Below are 22838 nucleotides of genomic sequence, written 5' to 3' on the forward strand. Positions count from 1 at the left end.
TCTTAGACACTGGGATGATTGTCACCCTTTTGAAGCAGGTGGGAAGCTCTGAATGCAGCAGTGAGAGATTGAAGATATTCTTGAACACACCCTCCCTCCCTGGCACAGGTTCTCCGAGCCCTACCAGATACACCATCGGGGCCTGATGCCTTGTGAGGGCCTGATGTTCTAATGTCAGCTTCCAAGCCACAGATCACAGGGTCACCAGGTGCTGCAGGAATTCGCACAGGTGAAGTTTTATTCTCCCTTTCAAAGTGAGCACAAAAGGTGTTGTGCTCTTCTGGGAGTGAAATATCACTGTTGTTCATGATGGTGGGTTTTGCTTTGTAGGAAGTAATGGTCTGTAAACCCTGCCAGAGCTGATGTGCATCCAATTTCCTCTCTCACTTCAACTGGAGTTTTCTCGCCCTTAAGATAGCCTTTTGGCAGTCATACCTGGATTCTTGTATAGTCCTGGGTCACTGGCCTTGAATATCACAGACCTAGCCCTCAAAAGACTACAAATCTCCCAGATGATTCACAGCATCTGGTTTGTATATGTTGGTGTGTTCTTGAAGGTACACACTCATCCATACAGGTCTTGGTGAAATTGGTGACAACTGTGGCTTATTCATTCAGATCTGAAGATGAATCTGTGAATATTGTCCAGTCCACCAACTGAAAGCAGTCCTGTAAGCATACTTCTGCCTTCCTTGACCATATCTTCTTGGCAACACACACAAAATGCTGGAGGAACTCAGCAGGCCAGGCAGCATCTATGGAAAAAAGTACAGTCAGCGTTTCAGGCCATACCTTCTTGGTCCTGACCATTGGTGCTGCAATCTAGTCTCTGCATATATGCTGGGTGTAGAAGTACAGCCGGGTGATTGGACTTTCCAAACTGTGGATGTGGAATGGCATTTTAAGTGTTATTGATGGTGGTCAAGTGTGTTGGCTCCTCAGGTGATATGTTGCTGCTAGTTGTTCAGGGATTTCTTCAAGCTGGTCTGGTTGAAATCCCGAGCAATGTTAGGAATGGCATCGGCCCACTGCTTACTTTGCTCAGCTCCTCCATGCCTGCCTGATGTTGGCCTGAGGTGGAATGTACATCTCTAGCAGGATGATTGCAAAAAACTCCCTCAGCAGATAAAGTGGATGACATTTGTCCGCTAGATATTCCAGGTCAGGTGAGGAGGACTGAAAGAGAACCGCCACATCTGTGCACCACGATGAATTAATCATAAAGCGTACTCCACCTCTTCTGCCTTTAAAAGACTGAGGACCAGATGAACTCCGCCCTTCAGTTCTACAGCAATACAACTGAGAGGCAGAACTTTACAGGGTCTGGATATCTGAGGTAAAAAACCAAGTGTATGGACATTCTCTCTTCTCCTCCCTCTCTTATCAGGCAGAAGATACAAAAATCTGAAAGCACGTACCACCAGGCTCAAGGACAACCTCTACTCTGCTGTTATAAAACTATTGAATAGTTCCCTAGTATGATAAGCTGGGCTCTTGACCTCACAATCTCCCTCATTATGACCTTGCACCTTATTGTCTATCTGCACTGCACTTTCTCTTTAGCTGTTATACTTTATTCTGCATTCTGTTATTGTTTTACAGTATTATAGCTCAATGCACTGTGTAATGATCTGATCCATATGAACAGTATACAAGACAAGCTTTTCACTGTATTGGTACATGTGACAATAATAAACCGATTCCAGTTTGAATGTATAGCTGCATTTGCACAAGATGGGCAACTGCTACAGGCTTGTTCTTACAGAAACTTGGCTCCAGGACAACCTCCATGCATCGTGAATCTACAGGCCGTGACACTCAGGGCCTTGGGCTATATCATTATTACTTTTTTTTTTGTAATTGTATGTTTTACTGCTATCATAATTATATGTGCTGTGTGTGATTGTTGGTCCTTTCATTTACACCTTGAGGCCCTGGAGAACTGCTATTTTGTTTGGTTGTATTCAGGTGTATGGTTGGATGACAATTATACTTGAACGCGAAGTTTTTCTGTGAAGTCTGATGGGCATTCCTAAGGACAAACTTTGAGATGAACATCACTGTCCTTGGGTCAAAACCCTGGAACTCCCTCCCTAACAGACCTATGTACGTACCCAGGAATACAGCGACAGCTCATCACCAACTTCTCAAGGGGCAACTGAGGAGGGCAATGAAATGCTGGCTCAGCCTGCAAAGCCCATATCCATCGAGCAAATGATAAACAAAACTGATCTTTTCACGTGACTCCGGTCCCATGTTGATGCATTTATCCCTTAACTGCCCTCTAAAGTGTTCACAGGAGATCCCTCAGCTGTTTCGCCATCCCCTACACATCAATTCGGACTCAAAGTAAAATATATCACCAAAGTACATATACATCACCATATACTACCCTGAGATTCATCTTCTGGAATTCACAGGAAAATGAAGAAATACAATAGAATTGACAAAAAAAACTATACATAAACAAAGACAGACACTATACATAAACTACACTCAGTGTCCACTTTATTACAACTGTACACCTGCTCGTTAATGCAAATAATTAATTAGCCAATCATGTAGCAGCATCTCAATGTATAAAAGCATGCAGACATGGTTAAGGGGTTCAGTTGTTGTTCAGACCAAACATCAGAATGGGGACGAAATGTGATCTAAGTGCCTTTGACCATGGAATGATTCTTGGTGCCAGACAGGGTGATTTGAGTATCTCAGAAACTGCTCTATCGCCCAGTAGCACTCACATCTACAGTGATGAAATGCTTTGAGAGGTTGGTCATGACTAGACTGAACTCCTGCCTCAGCAAGGACCTGGACCCATTGCAATTTGCCTATCGCCACAATAGGTCAACGGCAGGTGCAATCTCAATGGCTCTCCACACGGCCTTAGACCACCTGGACAATACAAACACCTATGTCAGGATGCTGTTCATCGACTATAGCTCAGCATTTAACACCATCATTTCCACAATCCTGATTGAGAAGTTACAGAACCTGGGCCTCTGTACCTCCCTCTGAAATTGGATTCTCGACTTTCTAACCGGAAGACCACAGTCTGTGCGGATTGGTGATAATATCTCCTCCTCGCTGACGATCAACACTGGTGCACCTCAGGGGTGTGTGCTTAGCCCACTGCTCTACTCTTTATATGCCCATGACTGTGTGGCTACGCATAACTCAAGTACCATCTATAAATTTGCTGATGATACAACCATTGTTGGTAGAATCTCAGGTAGTGACGAGAGGGTATACAGGAGTGAGATATGCCAACTAGTAGAATGGTGCCACAGCAACAACCTGGCACTCAACGTCAGTAAGATGAAAGAGCTGATTGTGGACTTCAGGAAGAGTAGGACTAAGGAGCACATACCAATCTTCATAGAGGGATCAGAAGTGGAGAGAGTGAGCAGCTTTAAATTTCTGGGTGTCAAGATCTCTGAGGATCTAACCTGGTCCCAATATATCGATATAGTTATAAAGAAGGCAAGATAGCGACTATACTTCATTAGGAGTTTGAAGAGATTTGGTATGTCAACAAATACACTCAAAAACTTCTATAGTTGTACCGTGGAGAGCATTCTGACAGGCTGCATCACTGTCTGGTATGGAGGGGCTACTGCACAGGACCGAAAGAAGCTGCAGAAGATTGTAAATTTAGTCTACAAAGCACCCAGGACATCTTCAAGGAGCGGTGTCTCAGAAAGGCAGCGACTATTATTAAGGACGTCCAGCACCCAGGGCATGCCCTTTTGTCACTGTACCATCAGGTAGGAGGTACAGAAGCCTGAAGCCACACACTCAGTGATTCAGGAACAGCTTCTTCCCCTCTGCCATCTGATTCCTAAATGGACATTGAACCCATGAACACTACCTCAGCTTTTAATATATATTATTTCTGTTTTTGCATGCTTTTTAATCTATTCAATATACATATACTGTAATTGATTCACTAATGTATTTACTTTCTCTTTCTATATTACTTATTGCATTGAACTGCTAAGTTAACAGCTTTCACGACACATGCCGATGATCATTCTGATTCTCTAGAGTTTACAGAGAATGGTGTGAGAAACAAAACACATCCGGTGAGCGGCAGTTCTGTGGGCAAAAACAAGAGGTGAGAGGAAAAAATGGCCAGATTGGTCGAAGCTGACAGAAGGTGACAGTAACTCAGTTAATCACGCGCTACAACAAGGGGTACCTAATAAAGTGGCCACTGAGTGTACACGGAAATAACCAATGTGCAATTGGACATTAAAAGCCAAACGTGTAGGCAATGCCCACAGCCCAGGCACCGGTGTAAGGGTGACCCTGGGCAACGATAACTACCTGACTCGCCGCGAAGAACTTTCTCCAGCAACACACCGCGTTCCTCCAATAGTCGTTGCTTCTCCTCCACCTCCTGCAACTGACGCTGAACGATCTACCAAAGGGGGAAGGCAGAGAGATTAAACAAGTTTGTCCAACTTTTCTGTATTGCTCGTGCTCTCTAATCCAGGCAGCACGTTGGTGAGCCTCTCCAAAGCCTCCTCATCCTCCCGAGAATGGAGTGACCAGAAGTGACCACAACTCTTCAAATATGGCCTAAGCAACCATTCAGGCAGATGCAACATGTCTTCCCAACTCTACTTCAGCGTGTTCTGATTAATGAAGACGAGCACGCTGCACACCTTCCATGCCACCCTATCCACTTGTGTTGCTACTTCCAGAATGAAAAATGTGTTTGAAAAAACCTGCTGGAGTACTTTTATTGAGAATATAATGAGGAAAACAAATTAGAAGAAATGTGGTGTGTTTGGAGATTCAGGAAAAGGCCTCGATAGAGTGGACATGGAAGGGTTAATGTATGAGGAGCATTTGATGGCACTGGGCCTGTACTCACTGGAGTTTAGAAGAATGAGGGGGGATCTCATTGAAACCTATTGAATATTGAAAGGCCTAGATAGAGTGGATGTGGAGAGGACGTTTTCTATAGTGGGAGAATCTCAGACAAGAGGACACATTCTTAGAATCGATGGACGACAATTTAGAGCAGAGATGAGGAGGAATTTCTTTAGCCAGACGGTGGTGAGTCTGTGGAATTTATTGACAAAGTTGGCTGCAAAGGCCAAGTCATTGGGTATATTTAAAGTGGAGATTGATTAGTAAGGACATCAAAGGTTACAGGGAAAGGGCAGGAGAATAAGTCTGAGAAGGATAATAAATCAGCCATGATCAAATAGTGGAGCAGACTGGATGGGCCAAATGGTCTAATTCTGCTCCTATGTTTTATGGTCTAAATCTCTGAGAAGATGCTGCCGAAGAGATGATACAACACAGTTAGATCACTAATTGGAGTGGAGGTGGAAGATGGCTGTGTATTGAGAACAGACTGGGAGGACGTGATATCCATCTGCCATTGATCATTGCAGAGACACTCATCAACTTAGGGCAATGCCATGGTAACAGAGGTCAAGTGTAATATCTACAAGTTTGTTGTTTCTGTTAAGCTGGGTGTTTCAATATACCTGTGGCAAAAAATTCAAACTTTATCCTTTAGTTAGAAAATCGAGGACATCCACTGTGGGAGAGGAATGCTTTTAAATAGTGAGAGATTCAAATGTTAATCAATTAATTAATTACATTTAATTAGAGATACAGAGTGGTACAGGCCCTTCCAGCGCAATGAGCTGCACTGTCCAGCAACTCAACTCTTTAACCCAAGCCTAATAAAGGACTATTTACAACGACCAGTTAATTCACTCATTGGTACCGCTCCAACATGTCGGCCATGGCCTCCTCTGTGTCACGATGAGGATGAGGCCATCCACAGGCTTGAGCAGCAACACCTTACATTCCATCTGGGTAGCCTCCAATCTGATGGAATGGTCATCGATTTCTCCTTACAGTAAAAATAATAAACTCCCTCCCACTCCCCTGTTCTGTTTCCCCACCTTGGCCTCTTACCACTCCCCCCCTGGGTCCCCCCCTCCTTCCCTTACTCCTATAGTCCACTCTCCTCTCCTATCAGATTCCTTCCTCTCCATCCCTTTATCTTTCTTACCCACTGGGTGTTCCCCTATTACCTTCTAGCTATCTTCCTCCCCCTTCCCCACTGTTTTATTCTGTCATCTTCCCCCTTCCTTTCCTTTCAGGCTGGGAAAACAAAAACGTTGACTGTTAATCCCTGTTCATAGACGCTGCCTGACCTGCTGAGTTCCTTCAGCATTTTGTGTGTGTTGATAAATTGGTGCTGTGATAGTGTTATACTTAGAACATAGAACATCAGAGCATAGTACTGGCCCTTCAGCCTACAATGTTGTGCCAAACTATTAACCCACTTCTATCCAATTGTTAGACCCATCTAACCCTTCCCTCCCACATAGTCCATTTTTCTATCAGCCATGTGCCTATTGAAGAGTCTCTTAAATGTCCCAAATATATCTATCCCAACCATTACCACTGGCAGGGCGTTCCACACACCCGCCACTCTATGTTAAAACACGACATCTGATTTCTCCCCAACAATCTTGTTAGCCAGAGGGTGGTAAATCTATGGAATTTGTTGCCATGGGCAGCAGTGGAGGCCAAGTCATTGGGTATATTTAAGGCAGAGATTGATAGGTACCTGAGTAGCCAGGGCATCAAAGGTTATGGTGAGAAGGCGGGGGAGTGGGACTAAATAGGAGAATGGATCAGCACATGATAAAATGGCAAAGCAGACTCGATGGGCCGAATGGCCAACTTCTGCTCCTTTGTCTTATGGTCTTATGGTCTTAAAATCTCCTGCAATCACCTCAAAGTCATGCCTTCTTGATTTAGTCATTTGCACCCTGGGAAAATGTTACTAGCTATCCACTATATGTGTCTCATCATCTTGCACAGTTCTATCCACATACACCATCCAATCCTCCTTTGTCAAGGATGAGGGCTGGGACCTCCAGGTCAGTGAGTTGTTTGTGAGTTCCAGGATAGCAGTTGTGTATGGACAGGAGGCATGACAACCAAAGACCAGGGAAGGTGTCTGTGAGACCACGAGGGAAGAGAAAGGCCCAGTGTCTGTGAGACAACGAGGGAAGAGAAAGGCCCAGTGTCTGTGAGACAATGAGAGAAGGTGAGGGCCCAGTGTCTGTGAGACAACGAGGGAAGGTGAAGGCCCAATTATATGTTCTATGCTGTACCTGTGCCCTGTAGAGTCGTTTCACTTCCTCTTGTTTCAGCTTCTGGAGTGCATTATTTCGCTCCTTCCTCTGCCTCCTTTCACCTTCCTGAAAGAGAGTCACAAACACATGAGATAATGGGTCACAGAGGTTGGAGAGCCAACAACAGGGCAAGCTGCAGAGTCTTGGTTTGGTCAGGGCACTAGGGTCACCCAGTAATAAACTGGATCAGCAAATTTACAGATGACACCAAGATTAGGGGGTGTAGTGGACAGCGAGGAAGGCAATCAAAGCTCGCAGCAGGATTTGGACCTGCAGGAAAAATGGGCTGAACAATGGCAGATGGAATGTAATGTGAGGTGTTTCACTTTGGTAGGACCGACCAGGGTAGACCTTTCACAGTGAGCAGCAGGGCTCACTCTCTCTGTGGTAGAACAGAGGGATCTGGGAATACAGATCCATAACTAATTGAAAGTAACATCATAGGTAGATAAGATCTTAAAGAAAGGTTTGGGCATTTGGCCTTCATAAACCAAAGTGTTGAGTACAGGGATTGAGATGTTATGTTGAAATTATTTAAGATGTTGGTGACACCTAATTTGGAGTGTTGTGTGAGGTTCTGATCACTTACCTTTTGGAGGGATATCAATAAGATTGAGAGAATGCAGAGAAAATTTTAAAGGATGTTGCCAGGACTTAATGACCTGAGTTATAGGGAAAGGGCGAATAGGTTAGGACTTATTCCCTAGAGCTAAAATGTTGCAGTTGTTGGTAGTTGGGAATAAAACAGCAAAACCTGGAATTCCTTGGGCGGCAAGGACCTCACCTTTCCTTTGTCTTCAGACAGATCATCCAAGGAGGATTCAGATTCATCTTCAGGCAACTGGGGTCCCACCAGCTGGACCTTGGGACCTGCAATGGAAGGAGAGAGCCTGAATCAAGCCTGTCCTCACCACCACACACAGCATTTCATCTGGACAAGCTTCAGACTCGCGTTCGAGTAGTCATCCGCTCGTTTTCTCGGGATTATTTCGTTTTTTATTTGCACAACTTGTCTCCTTTGCACCTTGGCAGGTTGTCAGTCTTTATTTATGTATAATTCACCATAAGACAGACGAGTGGAATTAGGTCATCCGGCCCATCGAGTCTGCTCCGCCATTCAATCATAGCTGATCCTTTTTTTTTCTCCTCCTCAACCCCAGTTCTCGGCCTGTTCCCTGTAACCTTTGATACCGTGTCCAATCAAGAACCTATCAATCTCTGCCTCAAATATACCCAACAGCCTGGCCTCCACAGCTGTATGTGGCAACAAATTCCACAAATTCACAAGCCTTTGGCTAAGTAGATTTCTCCACATCTCTCTTTTGAAAGGACACCCCTCTATCCTGCGCCCTCTTGTCCCCGACTCTCCCACTATGGGAAACATCCTTTCCACATCTACTCTGTCTAGGCCTTTCAACAGTTGAAAGGTTTCAATGAGATCTCGCCTCATCCTTCTGAATTCCAGCAAGTACAGACCCATAACCATCAAACTCGTCTTGTATGATAACCCTTTCATTCCTGGAATCATCCTTGTGACCCTCCTCTGGACGCTCTCCAATGCCAGCACATCTTTTCTACGATGAGGAGCCCAAACCTGTTCACAATACTCAAGGTGAGGCCTCACCAGTGCCTTATAAAGCCTCAGCATCACATCGCTGCTCTTGTATTCTAGACCTCTTGAAATGAATGCTAACATGGCATTTGCCTTCCTCACCACTGACTCAACCTGCAAGTTAACCTTTAGGGTGTTCTGCACAAGGACTCCCAAGTATCTTTGCATGTCAGATTTTTGGATTTTCTCCCCATTTAGAAAATAGTCCGCACATTTATTTCTACTACCAAAGTGCATGACCATGCATTTTCCAACATTGTAGTTCATTTGCCACTTTCTTACCCATTCTCCCAAGTCCTTCTGTATCCTACCTGTTTTCTCAACACTACCTGCCCCTCCACCAGTCTTCATATCATCTGCAAACTTGGCAACAAGACCATCTATTCCATCATCTAAATCATTTCTATCAACGTAAAAAGAAGCAGTCCCAACACCGACCCCTGCGGAACACCACTACTCACTGGCAGCCAACCAGACAAGTATCCTTTTATTCCCACTCGTGCCTTCTTCCAATCAGCCAATGCTCTAACCATGTTAGTAACTTTCCTGTAACACCATGGGCTCCTAACTTGGTAAGCAGCCTCGTGTGTGGCACCTTGTCATAGGCCTTCTGAAAGTCCAAATATACAACATCCAAGGACAAGGACTCCCAAGTACCTTTGCATGTCAGATTTTTGGATTTTCTCCCTGTTTAGAAAATAGTCCGCACATTTATTTCTACTACCAAGGTGCATGACCATGCATTTTCCAACATTGTAGTTACACGTTACATCCTCTTGTAATCTCCTCAAAAGTTTCATAAATTCTGTTGTATTCCTTTATTTTCCTGCAAGAAAATGAATCTCAAGGTTTTGTGAGCAATTTTGGTCCGCTTATCTAAGAAAGGATAAGAGAAGCCTCATGATACTGACCTGAGAATGAAGGGGTTAACATATGAGGAGTGTTTGGCAGCTTTGGGACTGTACTCACTGGTATTTAGAAGAATGAGGGGGGACCTCATTCATTCTGTTGAATGTTGAAAGGCCCTAGATACAGTAAATGTGGAGAGGATGTTTCCTATTGTGGAGGAGTCTAAGACCAGAGGGCACACCCTCAGAGTAGAGGGACGTCTATTTAGAACAGAGCTGAAGAGGAATTTCTTTAGCTAGAGGGTGGTGAATCAGTGGAAGTCATTGCCACAGACGACTGTGGAAGCCAAGTCATTGGGTACATTTAAATCAGAGGTCGATAGATTCTTGATTAGTCAGCGTGTGAAAGGTCAAAGAGAGAAGACAAGAGAGCGGGGTGGAGAGGGGTAATACATCAGCCACGATCAAATAGCAAAGCAGACTCGATGGGCCAAATGGTCTAGTTCTGCTCCTATACCTTATGGTCTATGATGAGATGCTGTTGAAGAGGTCATTAAACGCAGATAGATCACAGGAGAATGGAATTGAGAGGGAGAAACATGAAAATAGGGACAGGTGTTAAGTCATTTAGCCTCTCAAGCCTACCCCAGCACTGAGAATGATAATATGATAATGGCTGGGCCGGCTGGTGGCGCAACGACATTGGCGCCACGACATTGGCGCCGGACCCAGGAGTGGAGGTTCCCGGGCTCGAAACCAGTCAGGGCCGCTCCCAAGTACGCTTTCCATCCGTGCCGGGTTGAGTATCGAGATCGCAACTCGACCTCGTAAAACAAAGGGAAAATACTGCGAAAATGTCTGTGTGAGGAGTGGCACGCCGCACTGTCGGTCTCTCGCTCTGCGCCTTGTAAAAGCCATGAAAAAGACATCATCATGGATGCACGCACACACACACACAGACGCACACAGACTCGCATGCACGCGGGCACACACCAAAAACAAAAGCGAATGATAATGGCTGACCTACATTAGCCTCACCTCCTCTTCTGTGATGTTACAAATACTTATCCATCTACACCTTAAGTAACTACAGTGATCCAACCTCCAACCTCTTGGGGGCAGAGAATTCCAAAGATTTACCTACCTCCAACAGAAGAAATTTCTACACAGCTCAGTTTTAAATGTGATTTTGAATCTACATCTCCTTTAAGGAGACATTGAAACTATCTTGTTCCTCCCACCACTCTACACCAAAATACACTTTGTTCTGTGTTCTAATTGTGCTTTCTCTTGTAAAATTAATGCAGAGTTTATTCCTGGCAGCATGGTAACCTAGCAGTTAGCCTAACGCTTTACGACGCTAGTGGCCAAGGTCTAATTCTCTCCGCTGTCCGTAATGAGTTTGTACATTCTCCCTGTGACCGCGTGGGTCTCCTTCCACATTCTGAAGATGTATGGGTTTGGGTTAGAAAGCTATGGGCCGGCTATGAAGCTGCTGGAAGGAAGGTGACAATTGTGGGCTGACTACAGCACATCTTGGGACTGGGTCGCTCATTGACGCAAACAGTGCATTTTCCTGTACGTCCAGTGCACAGGTGACAAAGAAAGCTCACATCTGATTCACCACACTCAAAATGGTGAAGGAACTCAGCAGTCCGGCAGCATGTTGTGTGTGCTTCTCCAGATTTCCAGCAGCTGCAGAATCGCTCGTGTTTGTAATCTATTTAATTATGTTTTTCTTGCAAGTGCTCCTTATCTGATGGTGTGACTGCAATGCTGGTTTTTCATTGCACCTGTGCAAATGGCAACCGCGAATGTGACTTTGATGCCTCCTAGCCACTTGCTGCACCTGCCTGCTAATGTCTGAAGGTTCAAACATTGGAGCACGTAGATCCCTCCAAACCTCACTCAGATCCACTCATGTTCCTCTTCCCAAAGTGCATGACCTCACTCTGTCCCACAATAGAACATTATAGCTCAGTACAGGTCCTTTGGCCCACGATGCTATGCTGTCCCTTTAACCTACTCTAAGATTAATCTAAGCCTTCTTTCCCAAATAACCCTTCATTTTTCTTTTATCTGTATGCCTATCTAAGAGTCTCTAAAATGCCCCTAGTAGGTCTACCTCTACCACCTCCCCTGGCAGGGAATTCCCCACTCCCACCACTCTGTGTAAAAAAAAACTTGCCTCAGACATTTCCCCCTATACTATCCCCCAAATACCTTAAAATTATATCTCCTCGTACTGGCATTTCTGCCCTGGTAAAAGTCTCTTGCTGTCTGTATGCCTCATATCATCTTGTACACCTCCATCAAGGCACCTCTCATCCCCCTTCGCTCCAAAGAGAAAAGCCCTGGCTCGCTCAACCCATCCTCATAAGACGTGCTCTCCGATCTGGGCAGCAATCTGAGAAATCTCCTCTGCACCCTGCCTAGAGCTTCCACATCCTTCCTAGAATGAGGCTGCCAGAGCTGACCACGATATTCCAAGTGTGGTCTGAATTTAAAATGGACACCATTTGCCTGGTTTTACTCCCTTTCCCAGACATTCTCCATCCAGTATCAGCGCCCAAATATCCTCACGGTTCCCCCATCTCCATCCCGTCTCAGAGCCCAAATATCCTCATGGTTCCCCCATCTCCATCCTGTCTCAAAGCCCAAATATCCTCACGGTTCCCCCAGCTCTATCCAGTATCAGCGCCCAAATATCCTCACGGTTCCACCATCTCCATCCTGTCTCAGCGCCCAAATATCCTCACGGTTCCACCATCTCTATCCCATATCAGCGCCCAAATATCCTCACGGTTCCCCCATCTCCATCCCGTATCAGCGCCCAAATATCCCTACTGTTCCACCCACCTTCATGTTGTTGACAAACTTGGATACCTTACATTCTGGCCTCTCCAAGTAGACTTCATGTTTTTTTTTGGAATTGCAATTTCTTTTGTAAATATTGTACATAATTTCTGTTTAATTTCTGTTTTTTTGATTTGAGGCTCTGTGGCTGTGATGATGCTGCTGTTAGTTTTTCATTGCACCTGTGCCCACACGGACATGTGCAGATCATAATCAACTCAGGTTTGACTTCCTCCAGGTTGTTAATTAAATAGCACTAATTTTTGATCTCACATAATCATCGCTGAGTAGCAATCCACCAGTTATATCATTCCAGCCTGACCCTTCCTTTCCTGCCTCATGTAAACATTGGATATTAGTTTTATTGGTCACACGTATGTCAAAATATTGAAGCATGCAGTGTAATCTGTCATCTGCGTCAACAACCAACATCATAGACCATAAAATACAGAAACAAAGTTAGCCTATTCAGCCCATCGAGTCTGTCCCGTCATTCCATCATGGCTGGTTTATTATCCGTCTCAACCCCTTTGTCCTGCCTTCTCCCTGTAACCTTTGACACCCTGACTAATCCAGAACCTATCAACCTCCACTTTAAATATACCCAATGTCTTGGTCTCATCACTCTCTGGCGAAAGAAACTCCTCCTCATCTCTGTTCTAAAGGGACACCCCTCTTTTCTGAGGCCGTGCCCTCTGGCGCGAGACTCATTTATGTATTTATCTAATTATTTATTCATTCATTTACTTACTGTAATTTACAGTTTTTATTTTCCTCTCTTGCAGGCTATTGGTGCCACAAAACAACAAATTTCATGGCATATGCCGGTGATATTAAACCTGATTCAGGTTCTGAACTTCATCCAAACGCTGGGTCCAGGGACCCCTCAGTTAATGGTAGGGGTCCATGGCATATAAAAGGTTGGGTACCCCTGATCCCAAGGGTGGTGAGTACATGGAACGAGTTGCCACTGGAAGTATTGGAGGCAGGTACAATAACAACTTTAAAAAGACACAAACAGGTTTATGGATAGGAAAGATTTACATGAATAACTAAGTAATAGGAGCAGGAGTCGGCCATCTGGCCTGTCGAGCCTGCTCTGCCATTCAATAAGATCATGGCTGATCTGACCATGGACTCGTCTCCACCTACCTGCCTTTTCCCCTTAACCCATAATTCCCCTACTATGCAAAAATCTATTCAACTTTGTCTTAAATATATTTACTGAGGTAGCCTCCATCGCTTCATTAGGCAGAGAATTCCACAGATTCACCACTCTCTGGGAAAAGCAGTTCCTCCTCATCTCTGTCCTAAATCTACTTCCCTGAATCTTGAGGCAATGTCCCCTATTTCTAGTCTTCCCTACCAATGGAAACAACTTTCCTGCCTCTATCTTATCTATTCCTTTCATAATTTTATATGCTTCTATAAGATCCCCCCTCATTCTTCTGAATTCCAGTTATTACAGTCCCAGGCAACTCAATCTCTCCTCATAGTCTAACCCCCTCATCTCTGGAATCAACCTGGTGAACCTCCTCTGCATCGCCTCCAAAGCCAGTATATCCTTCCTCAAGTAAGGAGACCAGAACTGCACACAGTACTCCAGGTGCGGCCTCACCAGTACCCTGTACAGTTGCAGTATAACCTCCCTGCTCTTAAATTCAATCCCTCTAGCAATGAAGGCCACACCTTTGCCTTCTTGATAGCCTGCTGTACCTGCAAACCAATTTTTTGTGATTCATGCACAAGCACTCCCAAGTCCCTCTGCATAGCAGCATACTGCAGTCTTTCACCATTTAAATAATAACCTGCTCTTTCATTTTTCCTTTCAAAGTGGATGTTGTCGCACTTACCAACATCTGCCGGACCCTTGCCCACTCACTTAACCTATCTATATCTCTCTGCAGACTCTCCATATCCTCTGCACAATTTGCTTTTCCACTCAATTTAGTGTCATTAGCAACACTCAGTCCCCTCTTCCAGATTGTTAATGTATATCATGAACAGTTGCGGGCCCAGTACCGACCCTTGTGGCACACCCACTCACCACTGATTGCCAACCGGAATAACACCCATGAATCCCAACTCTCTGCTTCTATTGGTTAGCCAATCCTTTATCCATGCTAATACATCACCCCCAATATGCATCCTTCTCGTAAGGATAAGTCTTCAATGTGGCACCTTATCGAACACCTTCTGGAAATCCAAGTAAATAAGAACATAAGAAATAGGAGCAGGAGGAGGTCATCTGGCCCATCGAACCTGCCCCGCCATTCAATAAGATCATGGCTGATCTGTCAGTAAAATAACATCCACCTGTCCCCTTCTATTCACTGCTCTTGTTATATCCTCAAAGAACGCCATTAAGTTTGTCAAACAGGACCTGCCTTTGCTGAATCCATGCTGCATCTGCCTGAAGGATCCATTTCTTTCCAAATGCCTCACTATTTCTTTTTTAATGATAGCTTCAAGCATTCTCCTAAGTACAGATGTTAAACTAACTGGTTTCTATAGTTATCTGCCTTTTGCCTACATCCTTCTTTGAACAGTGGCGTGATATTCACCATCTTCCAATCCATTGGAACCTGTCCAGAGTCCAGAGAATTTTGGTAAACTATCACCAAAGCCTCTACTATAACTCCTGCCATTTCTTTCAGTACCCCGGGATGCATTCCATCAGGACCAGGGGACTTATCTGTCTTCAGGCCCACAAGTTTGCTCAGTACTACCTCTTTAGTGATAGCAATTATATTGAGGTCCTCACCTCCCATCACATCAATAACATCTTTAGAGAGCCAAACTCAGACAAATGGAGACTAATTTGGAAGGGGCATCTGGGTTAGTATGAATCAGAATCAGATTTAATATCAATGACATATGTCATGAAATTTGTTGTTTTGCAGCAGCAGTACATTATACTTTATTGTCACCAAACAATTGATACTAGAACGTACAATCATCACAGCGATATTTGATTCTGCACTTCCTGCTCCCTGGAGTACAAATCAATAGTAAATATTAAAATTTTAAATTATAAATCATAAATAGAAAATAGAAAAGGGAAAGTGAGGTAGTGCAAAAAACCAAGAGGCAGGTCCGGATATTTGGAGGGTACGGCCCAGATCCGGGTCAGGATCCGTTCAGCAGTCTTATCATAGTTGGAAAGAAGCTGTTCCCAAATCTGGCCATATGAGTACAATGCAATACATAAAAATACATCATAAATTACAATAAGAAATATATTTAAATTAACTATCGCAAAACAAGAGCAAAAGTAGAGAGGTAATGTTCATGGGTTCATTGTCCATTCTGAAATATGATGGCAGAGGGGAAGAAACTGTTCCTAAAATGTTGTGTGTGTGCCTTCGGGCTCCTGTACCTCCTTCCTTATCGATGTAGTGAGGAGAGGGTGTGTCTCAGGTGGGGGGGGTCTTTAACGAGACATTGTTCTCAATGGTATTGAAGCTCGTGCCCACCACCCAGCTGGCTGGGTTTGCAACACTGCACCTTTTCTACCTATCCGATGTATTGGCGTCTCCCTACCAGGCAGTGATACAACCAGCTTTCAGAACCAGTCGGGTCAAAGGGTCTGTTTTTCATGAATCTGTCTGCCTGACTACCTATCCCCAGTGTCTGAGCTGTGTGTTTGCCTATCACTTCACAAGCCTGTGTAGTGTTTGGCTTTCTGCAATGACGGCAAGGGATTTTGAATTCAAGGTGAAATAGAAACAGGAAAAGATGCAGGGCTCTCTCGGGCTTCACTCGCACCAGATTTGTTAAGGCGTAGTTTGGCTGGTGTGTTCTGAAACCAATATATAAAACACAAATAACATTTTTGTCAGACGCTGCACTGCTGCAGGTTAAATTCGCTCATCTGTCCCATTAATTCCTGTTGTTTCAAACTAAATCGCCTTTGGCACCGTAGCATCTGGGAAATGTACACACACGGCCGACATCTGCTGAATGGAAAACAGTTGGCGTCATCCTGTCTAGTGAGGTTTAAAAATAAACATTTCAAAAGGGTAATTGAAAACTATTGTGCTGCGATGAAATATTAATAACTTACAAACATACAACACAAATTAACAACATAAATATTCATACTTGCTTTATATGTGTCACGTTAGGATTGTGGGTATGACTGAGCCAGTGTTAACATATTTCAGTACAGAAACGCTTGTAAAGAATAGGCAGTGGAGAAAGTACTGGAGGAGGTGTGATAGTGCAGCAAGTAGGGTTACACCCACACCAGTCCAAGGTCCTAGGTTTGATCCCGGCCTCGGGCACTGTCTCTGTGTGGAGTTTGCATGTTCTACCCATGATCACATGGTATTGCTTGACCCGTTTCTACTGGAGGTGTTAGGGGAAGGTCCTCAGTCCCTGAAGGCAGAATACAGGGTTAACGGCAAGATTCTTAGCAGTAGCAGAGGGATATTGGGGTTCATATTCATAGGTCCCTCAAATTTTTTTGTGGTTAAGAAGGTATTGGCCTTCAGTAGTCAGGGGATTGAGTTGAAGAGTCGCAAGGTAATGTTGCAGCTCTATAAAGTCCTGGTCAGACCATACTTGGAGTATTGTGTTCAGGTCTGGTTGCCTCATTCTAGGAAGGATGTGGAAGCTTCAGAGAGGTTGCAGAGGAGATTTACCTGGGTGCTACCTGGATTAGAGAACTTGTCTTATGAAGGTAGGTTGAACAAGTGAGGGCTTTTCTCTTGGGAGCAAAGGGGGATGAAAGGTGACCTGATAGAAGTGTACAAGATGACAAGAGTTACTGACTGTCTTGAGTGAACAGCCGGAGACTCTTTCCCAGGGCAGAAATGGTTAGTAGGAGGGGGCATAACTTTAAGGTGATTGATCGGAGGAAACTATCAGAAGATGCCAGAGGTAGACTTTTTTACCCAGAGAGCGGTGGGCGCCTGAAACGCTCAGCCAGGGTGGTGCTGGAGGAAGACACAACAGGGACATTTAAGAGACTCTTAGACAGACACATAGATAATAGAAGAATGGAGGGCTATGTAGATTGATTTTAGGGTTGGTTAAGGGGCCGGCATAACATTGTGGGCCAAAGGGCCTGCACTGTGCTGTAACATTCTATGTTCTAAACTGTTAAACCTTACCTATACAAATGTCTTTTATATAACTAAATTACACCTGCCTCAGCTACTTCCACTGGCAGCTTGTTCCACATACCCACCAAAGTCTGCATAGAAAAAGATTCCCCTCAGGTTCCTTTAAAATCTTTCCCCTCTCGACCCATGGGCCCATATCTAAAAAAGGATGTGCTGGCATTTGAGAGGGTTCATGTGAGTGATCCCGAGAAAGAAAGGGTTAACATATAACAATGGGCTAACATTTGATAGCTCTGTGCCTGTATTCTAGGTTCAAGGTCTAAAGTAAACTTATTAAAGAAGTACATATATGTCACTATTTACAAGCCTGAGATTTATTGGAGTTTAGAAGAATGAGGGGGATCTCGTTGAAACCTATCAAATATTGAAAGGCTGAGGTAGAGTGGATGTGGAGAGGATGTTTCACGTAGTACGTGAGTCTAGGACCAGAGAACACAGTCTCAGAATACAAGGATGTCCCTATAGAACAGAGATGAGGAGGAATTTCTTTAGTCGAAGAGTAGTGAATCTGTGGAATTCACTGCCACAGACAGCTGTGCAGGCCAAGTCATTGGGTATATTTTAATCAGAGGTTGATAGGCTCTTGATTGGTCATGGCTCAAAGGTTTCAGAGAGAAGGCAGGAGAATGGGGCTGCGGGAGATAATGTATCAGCCATATTGGAATGGCAGAGCAGACTTGATGGGCTGAATAGCCTAATTCTGCTCCTATTTCTATGGTCACCTTAAACATTGGTGCAGAGATACCTGGGAGTGTGTCAAGTCCGTGAGCATCTTGGATGGAGGAAGCAGGCATAGAGCAGAATACTTCGGGCAGTGACCTCTTCATCTCTCTGTGCCTGAAGCTCTTTCTCTTGAAGCTATTCATCAGCCTCCAGACATCACCCTTCCGACTCCCCTCCTTAGCCACCTCTGAAGCAGAGGTTGGGTTCTCATTGATCTCCTGGGTTGGGCTTCCCTTCTTCACTGAGGGAAAGAAGCGCTTGGTCCAACTGCTGGGAACATCTCTCCAACCAGGACTACCTGCCTTCGGCGAGACATGCCCCCCGGAACCTAGCTCATCTGCCTTCTGCTGCCCTCTCATGTGGGAAGGATGCTGGTCTTTCCTGTCACCTCTGTTAGTGTCCTCGGATAAGGCGCCGAAAAGGGGGGAGCCAGGGATATCGCCCAGGTTTGGTGAAGGGAGAGGTCCCAAAGATGATTCAATGTCCTGGTTGGGAACAGGAGATTGTGGCCTCATGGAACCACCCTTTGGTACCAGGAAAGTGTCTGGAGTAGAAGTGTTGAAGAGTCCTAGAGACAAACTGTTTGAGAAGGGTCTGGTCCACCTCATCTTTGTTTTCTTCTCATTGGTCTGGTCCACTGTGTCCAACAGCCCAGAGTTCCTACTGTCCAAGAAAGACTTCCTAAATGCATTCACCAAGAAGCTCAGAGGAGACTTGGGAGATTCCTGAGTTGGACTTTTGATGTGGACACCTTCCACACTGGGAGACATGGGGGGGTTACGCATGTCTGAGGATATTGAGGTGGTTGGTTGGATCAAGTCTGACGACCGGGTCTCATCTCTATCGCGATTCAGGAGGTACATCTCTCCAGCCCTATTCTCCACTTCTTTAGACCCCACATCCTCTGGCTCTTTTTCCATGAAAGCCTGCCCAGGGATGGGAGAGCTCCAGTCCGACAAGTGGGGCGATGCTGTGGCAGAGTTGATGCCATCTCCATTTATAGACGTGTCCCCGGCTTCCATGGCTCCTGCTCTGGTGTCACCACATTTGGAGGAGGAGGCTTCTCGGCCAAGGGTGGCCTTGAGCCTTATGCTCACTTTAGGCCGGAAATGTGACTCCACCGCTTGTCCCTCCTTGGTCTTTGAAAGGTCACTGCAGCCCTTGAAAGACAACTTGTGGACAATCCTGGGGGACTGGTTTGAGGGGGGCGGCTGCAGCTCCCTGGTGGTCAGTTGGATTTTAACTTTGGTTCCTAGAGGAGGTTGAGAAACGGAGCCGGCAACCTCTGGATTTCTAGCATCTTTTTGTTGCCGTGGTGACCTGATAGGTAAGGAGTGACCTCTCATCAGCTTTGGCCGGAGCTGGAATAGAACACAGAACATGCAACATAGATGATAGAACATATAAACATACAACATAAATCATAGAACATATAGCAAGACTCTAGCAAATTTCTACAGATGTACCATGGAGAGCATTCTAACTGGTTGCATCACCGTCTGGTCTGGAGGTGCCAATGCACAGGATCAGGGAAAAAGCTGTAAACTCAACCAGTTCCATGATGGCCATTAGCCTTCATGCCATTGAAAACATCTTCAAAAGGTGACGCCTCAGAAATGGCGGTGCTGGCTTGAAGGGCCGAATGGCCTACTCCTGCACCTATTGTCTATTGTCTAAATCCACATCCATCGTGAAGGATCCTCATCACTCAGAACGTGCCCTCTTCTCATTACTATCAGCGGGGAGGAGGTACAGCAGCCTGAAGACACACACTCAACGTTTCAGGAACAGCTCTTACGCTCAACCATCAGATTTCTGGATGGACAATGAACACATCCTCACAATTCCCCTTTGCTCTACTTAATTATTTTTAATTGTAACTTATGTTTTATACATTGCACTGTACTGCTGCCACCAAACAACAAACTTCCCGACTTCTGTCAGTGATTATAAACCTGATTCTTATTCAGATTTGGTGTAGTTTCTGAAATAGAACACTGGAGAAGGGAAGTCACAGTGGCTGTGATTCAGGGCCAGCTTTTCCCTCTCTGCCATCAGATTTCCGAACAGTCCCTGAACCCACGGACACAAACCTCACTGCTTTTTTTGCACCATTTATTTAAATTAACTATATATATGTGTGTGTATATATATATATATATATATACACACACACATACACACTCTTCCCACACATATACACACTTCTTCTGTAAGTCACAATGTCATGACACATGGCAGTGGTTAGACCCGAGTCTGATGCTGAGACAGGAAGGGAACCCAGTACATTCAAGTACCCCTGGTTACAGAGGAGAGAAGTCATTACAAGGACAGTGCGCCAACACCTTTACTTTCTTAGGTTAAGGGAGTTTCGGCTTGTCACCAAACAGTCTTAGCACACTCCTGCAGACGTACTGCTGAAGGTGTTCTGACTGGTTGCGTCGTGGTCTGGTATGACAGTTCGATCACACGGGAGTGTGAGAAGCTGCAGAGAGAGGTGGACTTAGACCAAACCATCATGGGCACACCCCTCGCCACCTTCAGTAGTATCTACAGGATGCCATGTCTCAAGAAGGCAAAATTCATCATTAAGGATCTCCGACATCCAGAACATTCCAACTTCTCACAGCTAACATCGGGCAGGAGGTACAGAAGCCTGAAATTCCATTCTAATGGGTTCAGGAACAGCTATTTCCCTTCAACCATTTGGTTTTTGAACAAACCGCACAGCCCTAATCACCACAGTTTAACAACATTTTGACATCTTTGCATTAAGATGGAATGTCTATGTTCTAATTGTATTTCTTTAGCCAGAGGGTGGTGAATCTGTGGAATTCATTGCCACAGGTGGCTGTGGAGACCAAGTCATTGAGTATGTTTAAAGTGGAGGTTGATAGGTTCTTGATTAGTCAGGGTGTCAAAGGATACGGGGAGAAGGCAGGAGAATGGGGTTGAGAGGAAAATGGATCAGTCATGATGAAATGGTGGAGCAGACTCGATGGGCCTAATGGCCTAATTCTGCTCCCATGTTTATGGTCCTATGGTGTAACTGTATAATTTATGTTTAATTTCCGTTTTTCGTGTGAATTCTGGTTATCTGATGCCATGCTCCTGCAATGCTGTTACAAATAAGTATTTTGTTGCACCTGTGCAGCATGGCCTTGTGCAGATGACAATGAACTGGACTCTGACTTTTCAACTTCCCAGTACCCTGCCAGTCAGCTGCAGGGAACCTATATGCTAAAGCCCCAGCAGAGGGGATGGCAGTGAAACGTACCTGCAATGTGTGTTCGTGACCCCCAGGAGAGGTTGGAGGGCTCACAGCTCCCTCTCTCACTGGCTGTTCCATCTTCTTGCATAGCAACAGTGGCAGCTCTGAAATCAGAAACACGGGCATCAAGAGCATAAATCGAGAGTGAACTGGCCAGGATGTGGTCTTATGAAAACTGTACCACACTCTAGACAGACGACAACCAACCTAGAGGTCAGTCCAAACCCCACTTTCACCCTCTTGATATTCAACACCTTGAGCATCGTTCACCAAGACCCAATCATCATCTACACCAGGGGTTCCCTGCCTTGGTTATGCCATGGACCCTTACCACTAACTGAGGGGTCTGCAGACCACAGGCTGGGAACCCTGTCCTACACCATTCACCGTGGGATGTTAAGCTGAAATTCTATAAGATGTTGGTGAGGCCAAATTTGGAGTATCATGTGAAGTCCTGGTCAACCACCTACAGAAAAAAATATCGATAAGATTGAAAGAGGGCAGAGAAAGTTAGATTATGAAGACACATGCAGTCCTCTTTTATTGTCATTTAGTAATGCATGCATTAAGAAATGATACAATATTTCCTCCGGTTTGATATCACAAAACACAGGACAGACCAAGACTGAAAAAAACTAACAAAACCACATAACTATAACATATAGTTACAACAGTGCAACAATACCATAACTTGATGAAGAAGTCCATGAGCACAGTAAAGTTCAAAGTCTCTCAAATGTCCCAAATCTCACGCAGACGGGAGAAGGAAGAAAAACTCTCCCTGCCATACCCGACCACGGTCCAACTCTGAGTCACCCGAAAACTTCGAGCTCTGATCAGCTCTCTGACACCGAGTACTGAGCGCCATCTCTGTCCGAACGATTCGACCTCCATCTCGGTCGCCAACAGCAGGCAAAGCCGGGGATTTTGAGGCCTACCCTCTGAAAGATTCCCGACCGTGCAGTAACGACAGCAGCGAACGGGCATTTCAGAAATTTCTCCAGATGTTCCTCGGTGCTTTCACGTCCCTTTCCATCAAATCAGAATTGTCCACGGCCCCTATTTAATGGATACGATTTCATTTTTCACTGGAGGGCTGCGCACGCGTGGCGCGCTGCTCTCTCTCCTCCCACCAGGATGTTGCCAGGTTTGGAGAGGACCTGAGTTACAGGGAAGGATTGAATAGGTTAAGACTTTGTTCCCTGGAGCGTAGGAAAA

The 22838-nt window shown here is 45.0% G+C and overlaps 1 protein-coding gene across 1 annotated transcript in view; it reads right to left on the reverse strand.

Moving 5' to 3' along the window:
* mical2b (microtubule associated monooxygenase, calponin and LIM domain containing 2b) overlaps positions 1 to 22838 on the reverse strand; it is a 262965-nt gene that overhangs the window by 20054 nt on the left and 220073 nt on the right. Inside the window, exons 30-34 of the mRNA XM_072272895.1 lie at positions 21627 to 21724; positions 18372 to 19710; positions 7966 to 8051; positions 7161 to 7247; positions 4330 to 4423 (exon numbers count right to left, since the gene is read on the reverse strand). Coding sequence (XP_072128996.1) covers positions 4330 to 4423; positions 7161 to 7247; positions 7966 to 8051; positions 18372 to 19710; positions 21627 to 21724 — 1704 coding nt within the window. The remainder of the gene's footprint in view (positions 1 to 4329; positions 4424 to 7160; positions 7248 to 7965; positions 8052 to 18371; positions 19711 to 21626; positions 21725 to 22838) is intronic.

This window comes from Mobula birostris, chromosome 11 (genome assembly GCF_030028105.1).
Source record: "Mobula birostris isolate sMobBir1 chromosome 11, sMobBir1.hap1, whole genome shotgun sequence".
Lineage (NCBI taxonomy): Eukaryota > Metazoa > Chordata > Chondrichthyes > Myliobatiformes > Myliobatidae > Mobula > Mobula birostris.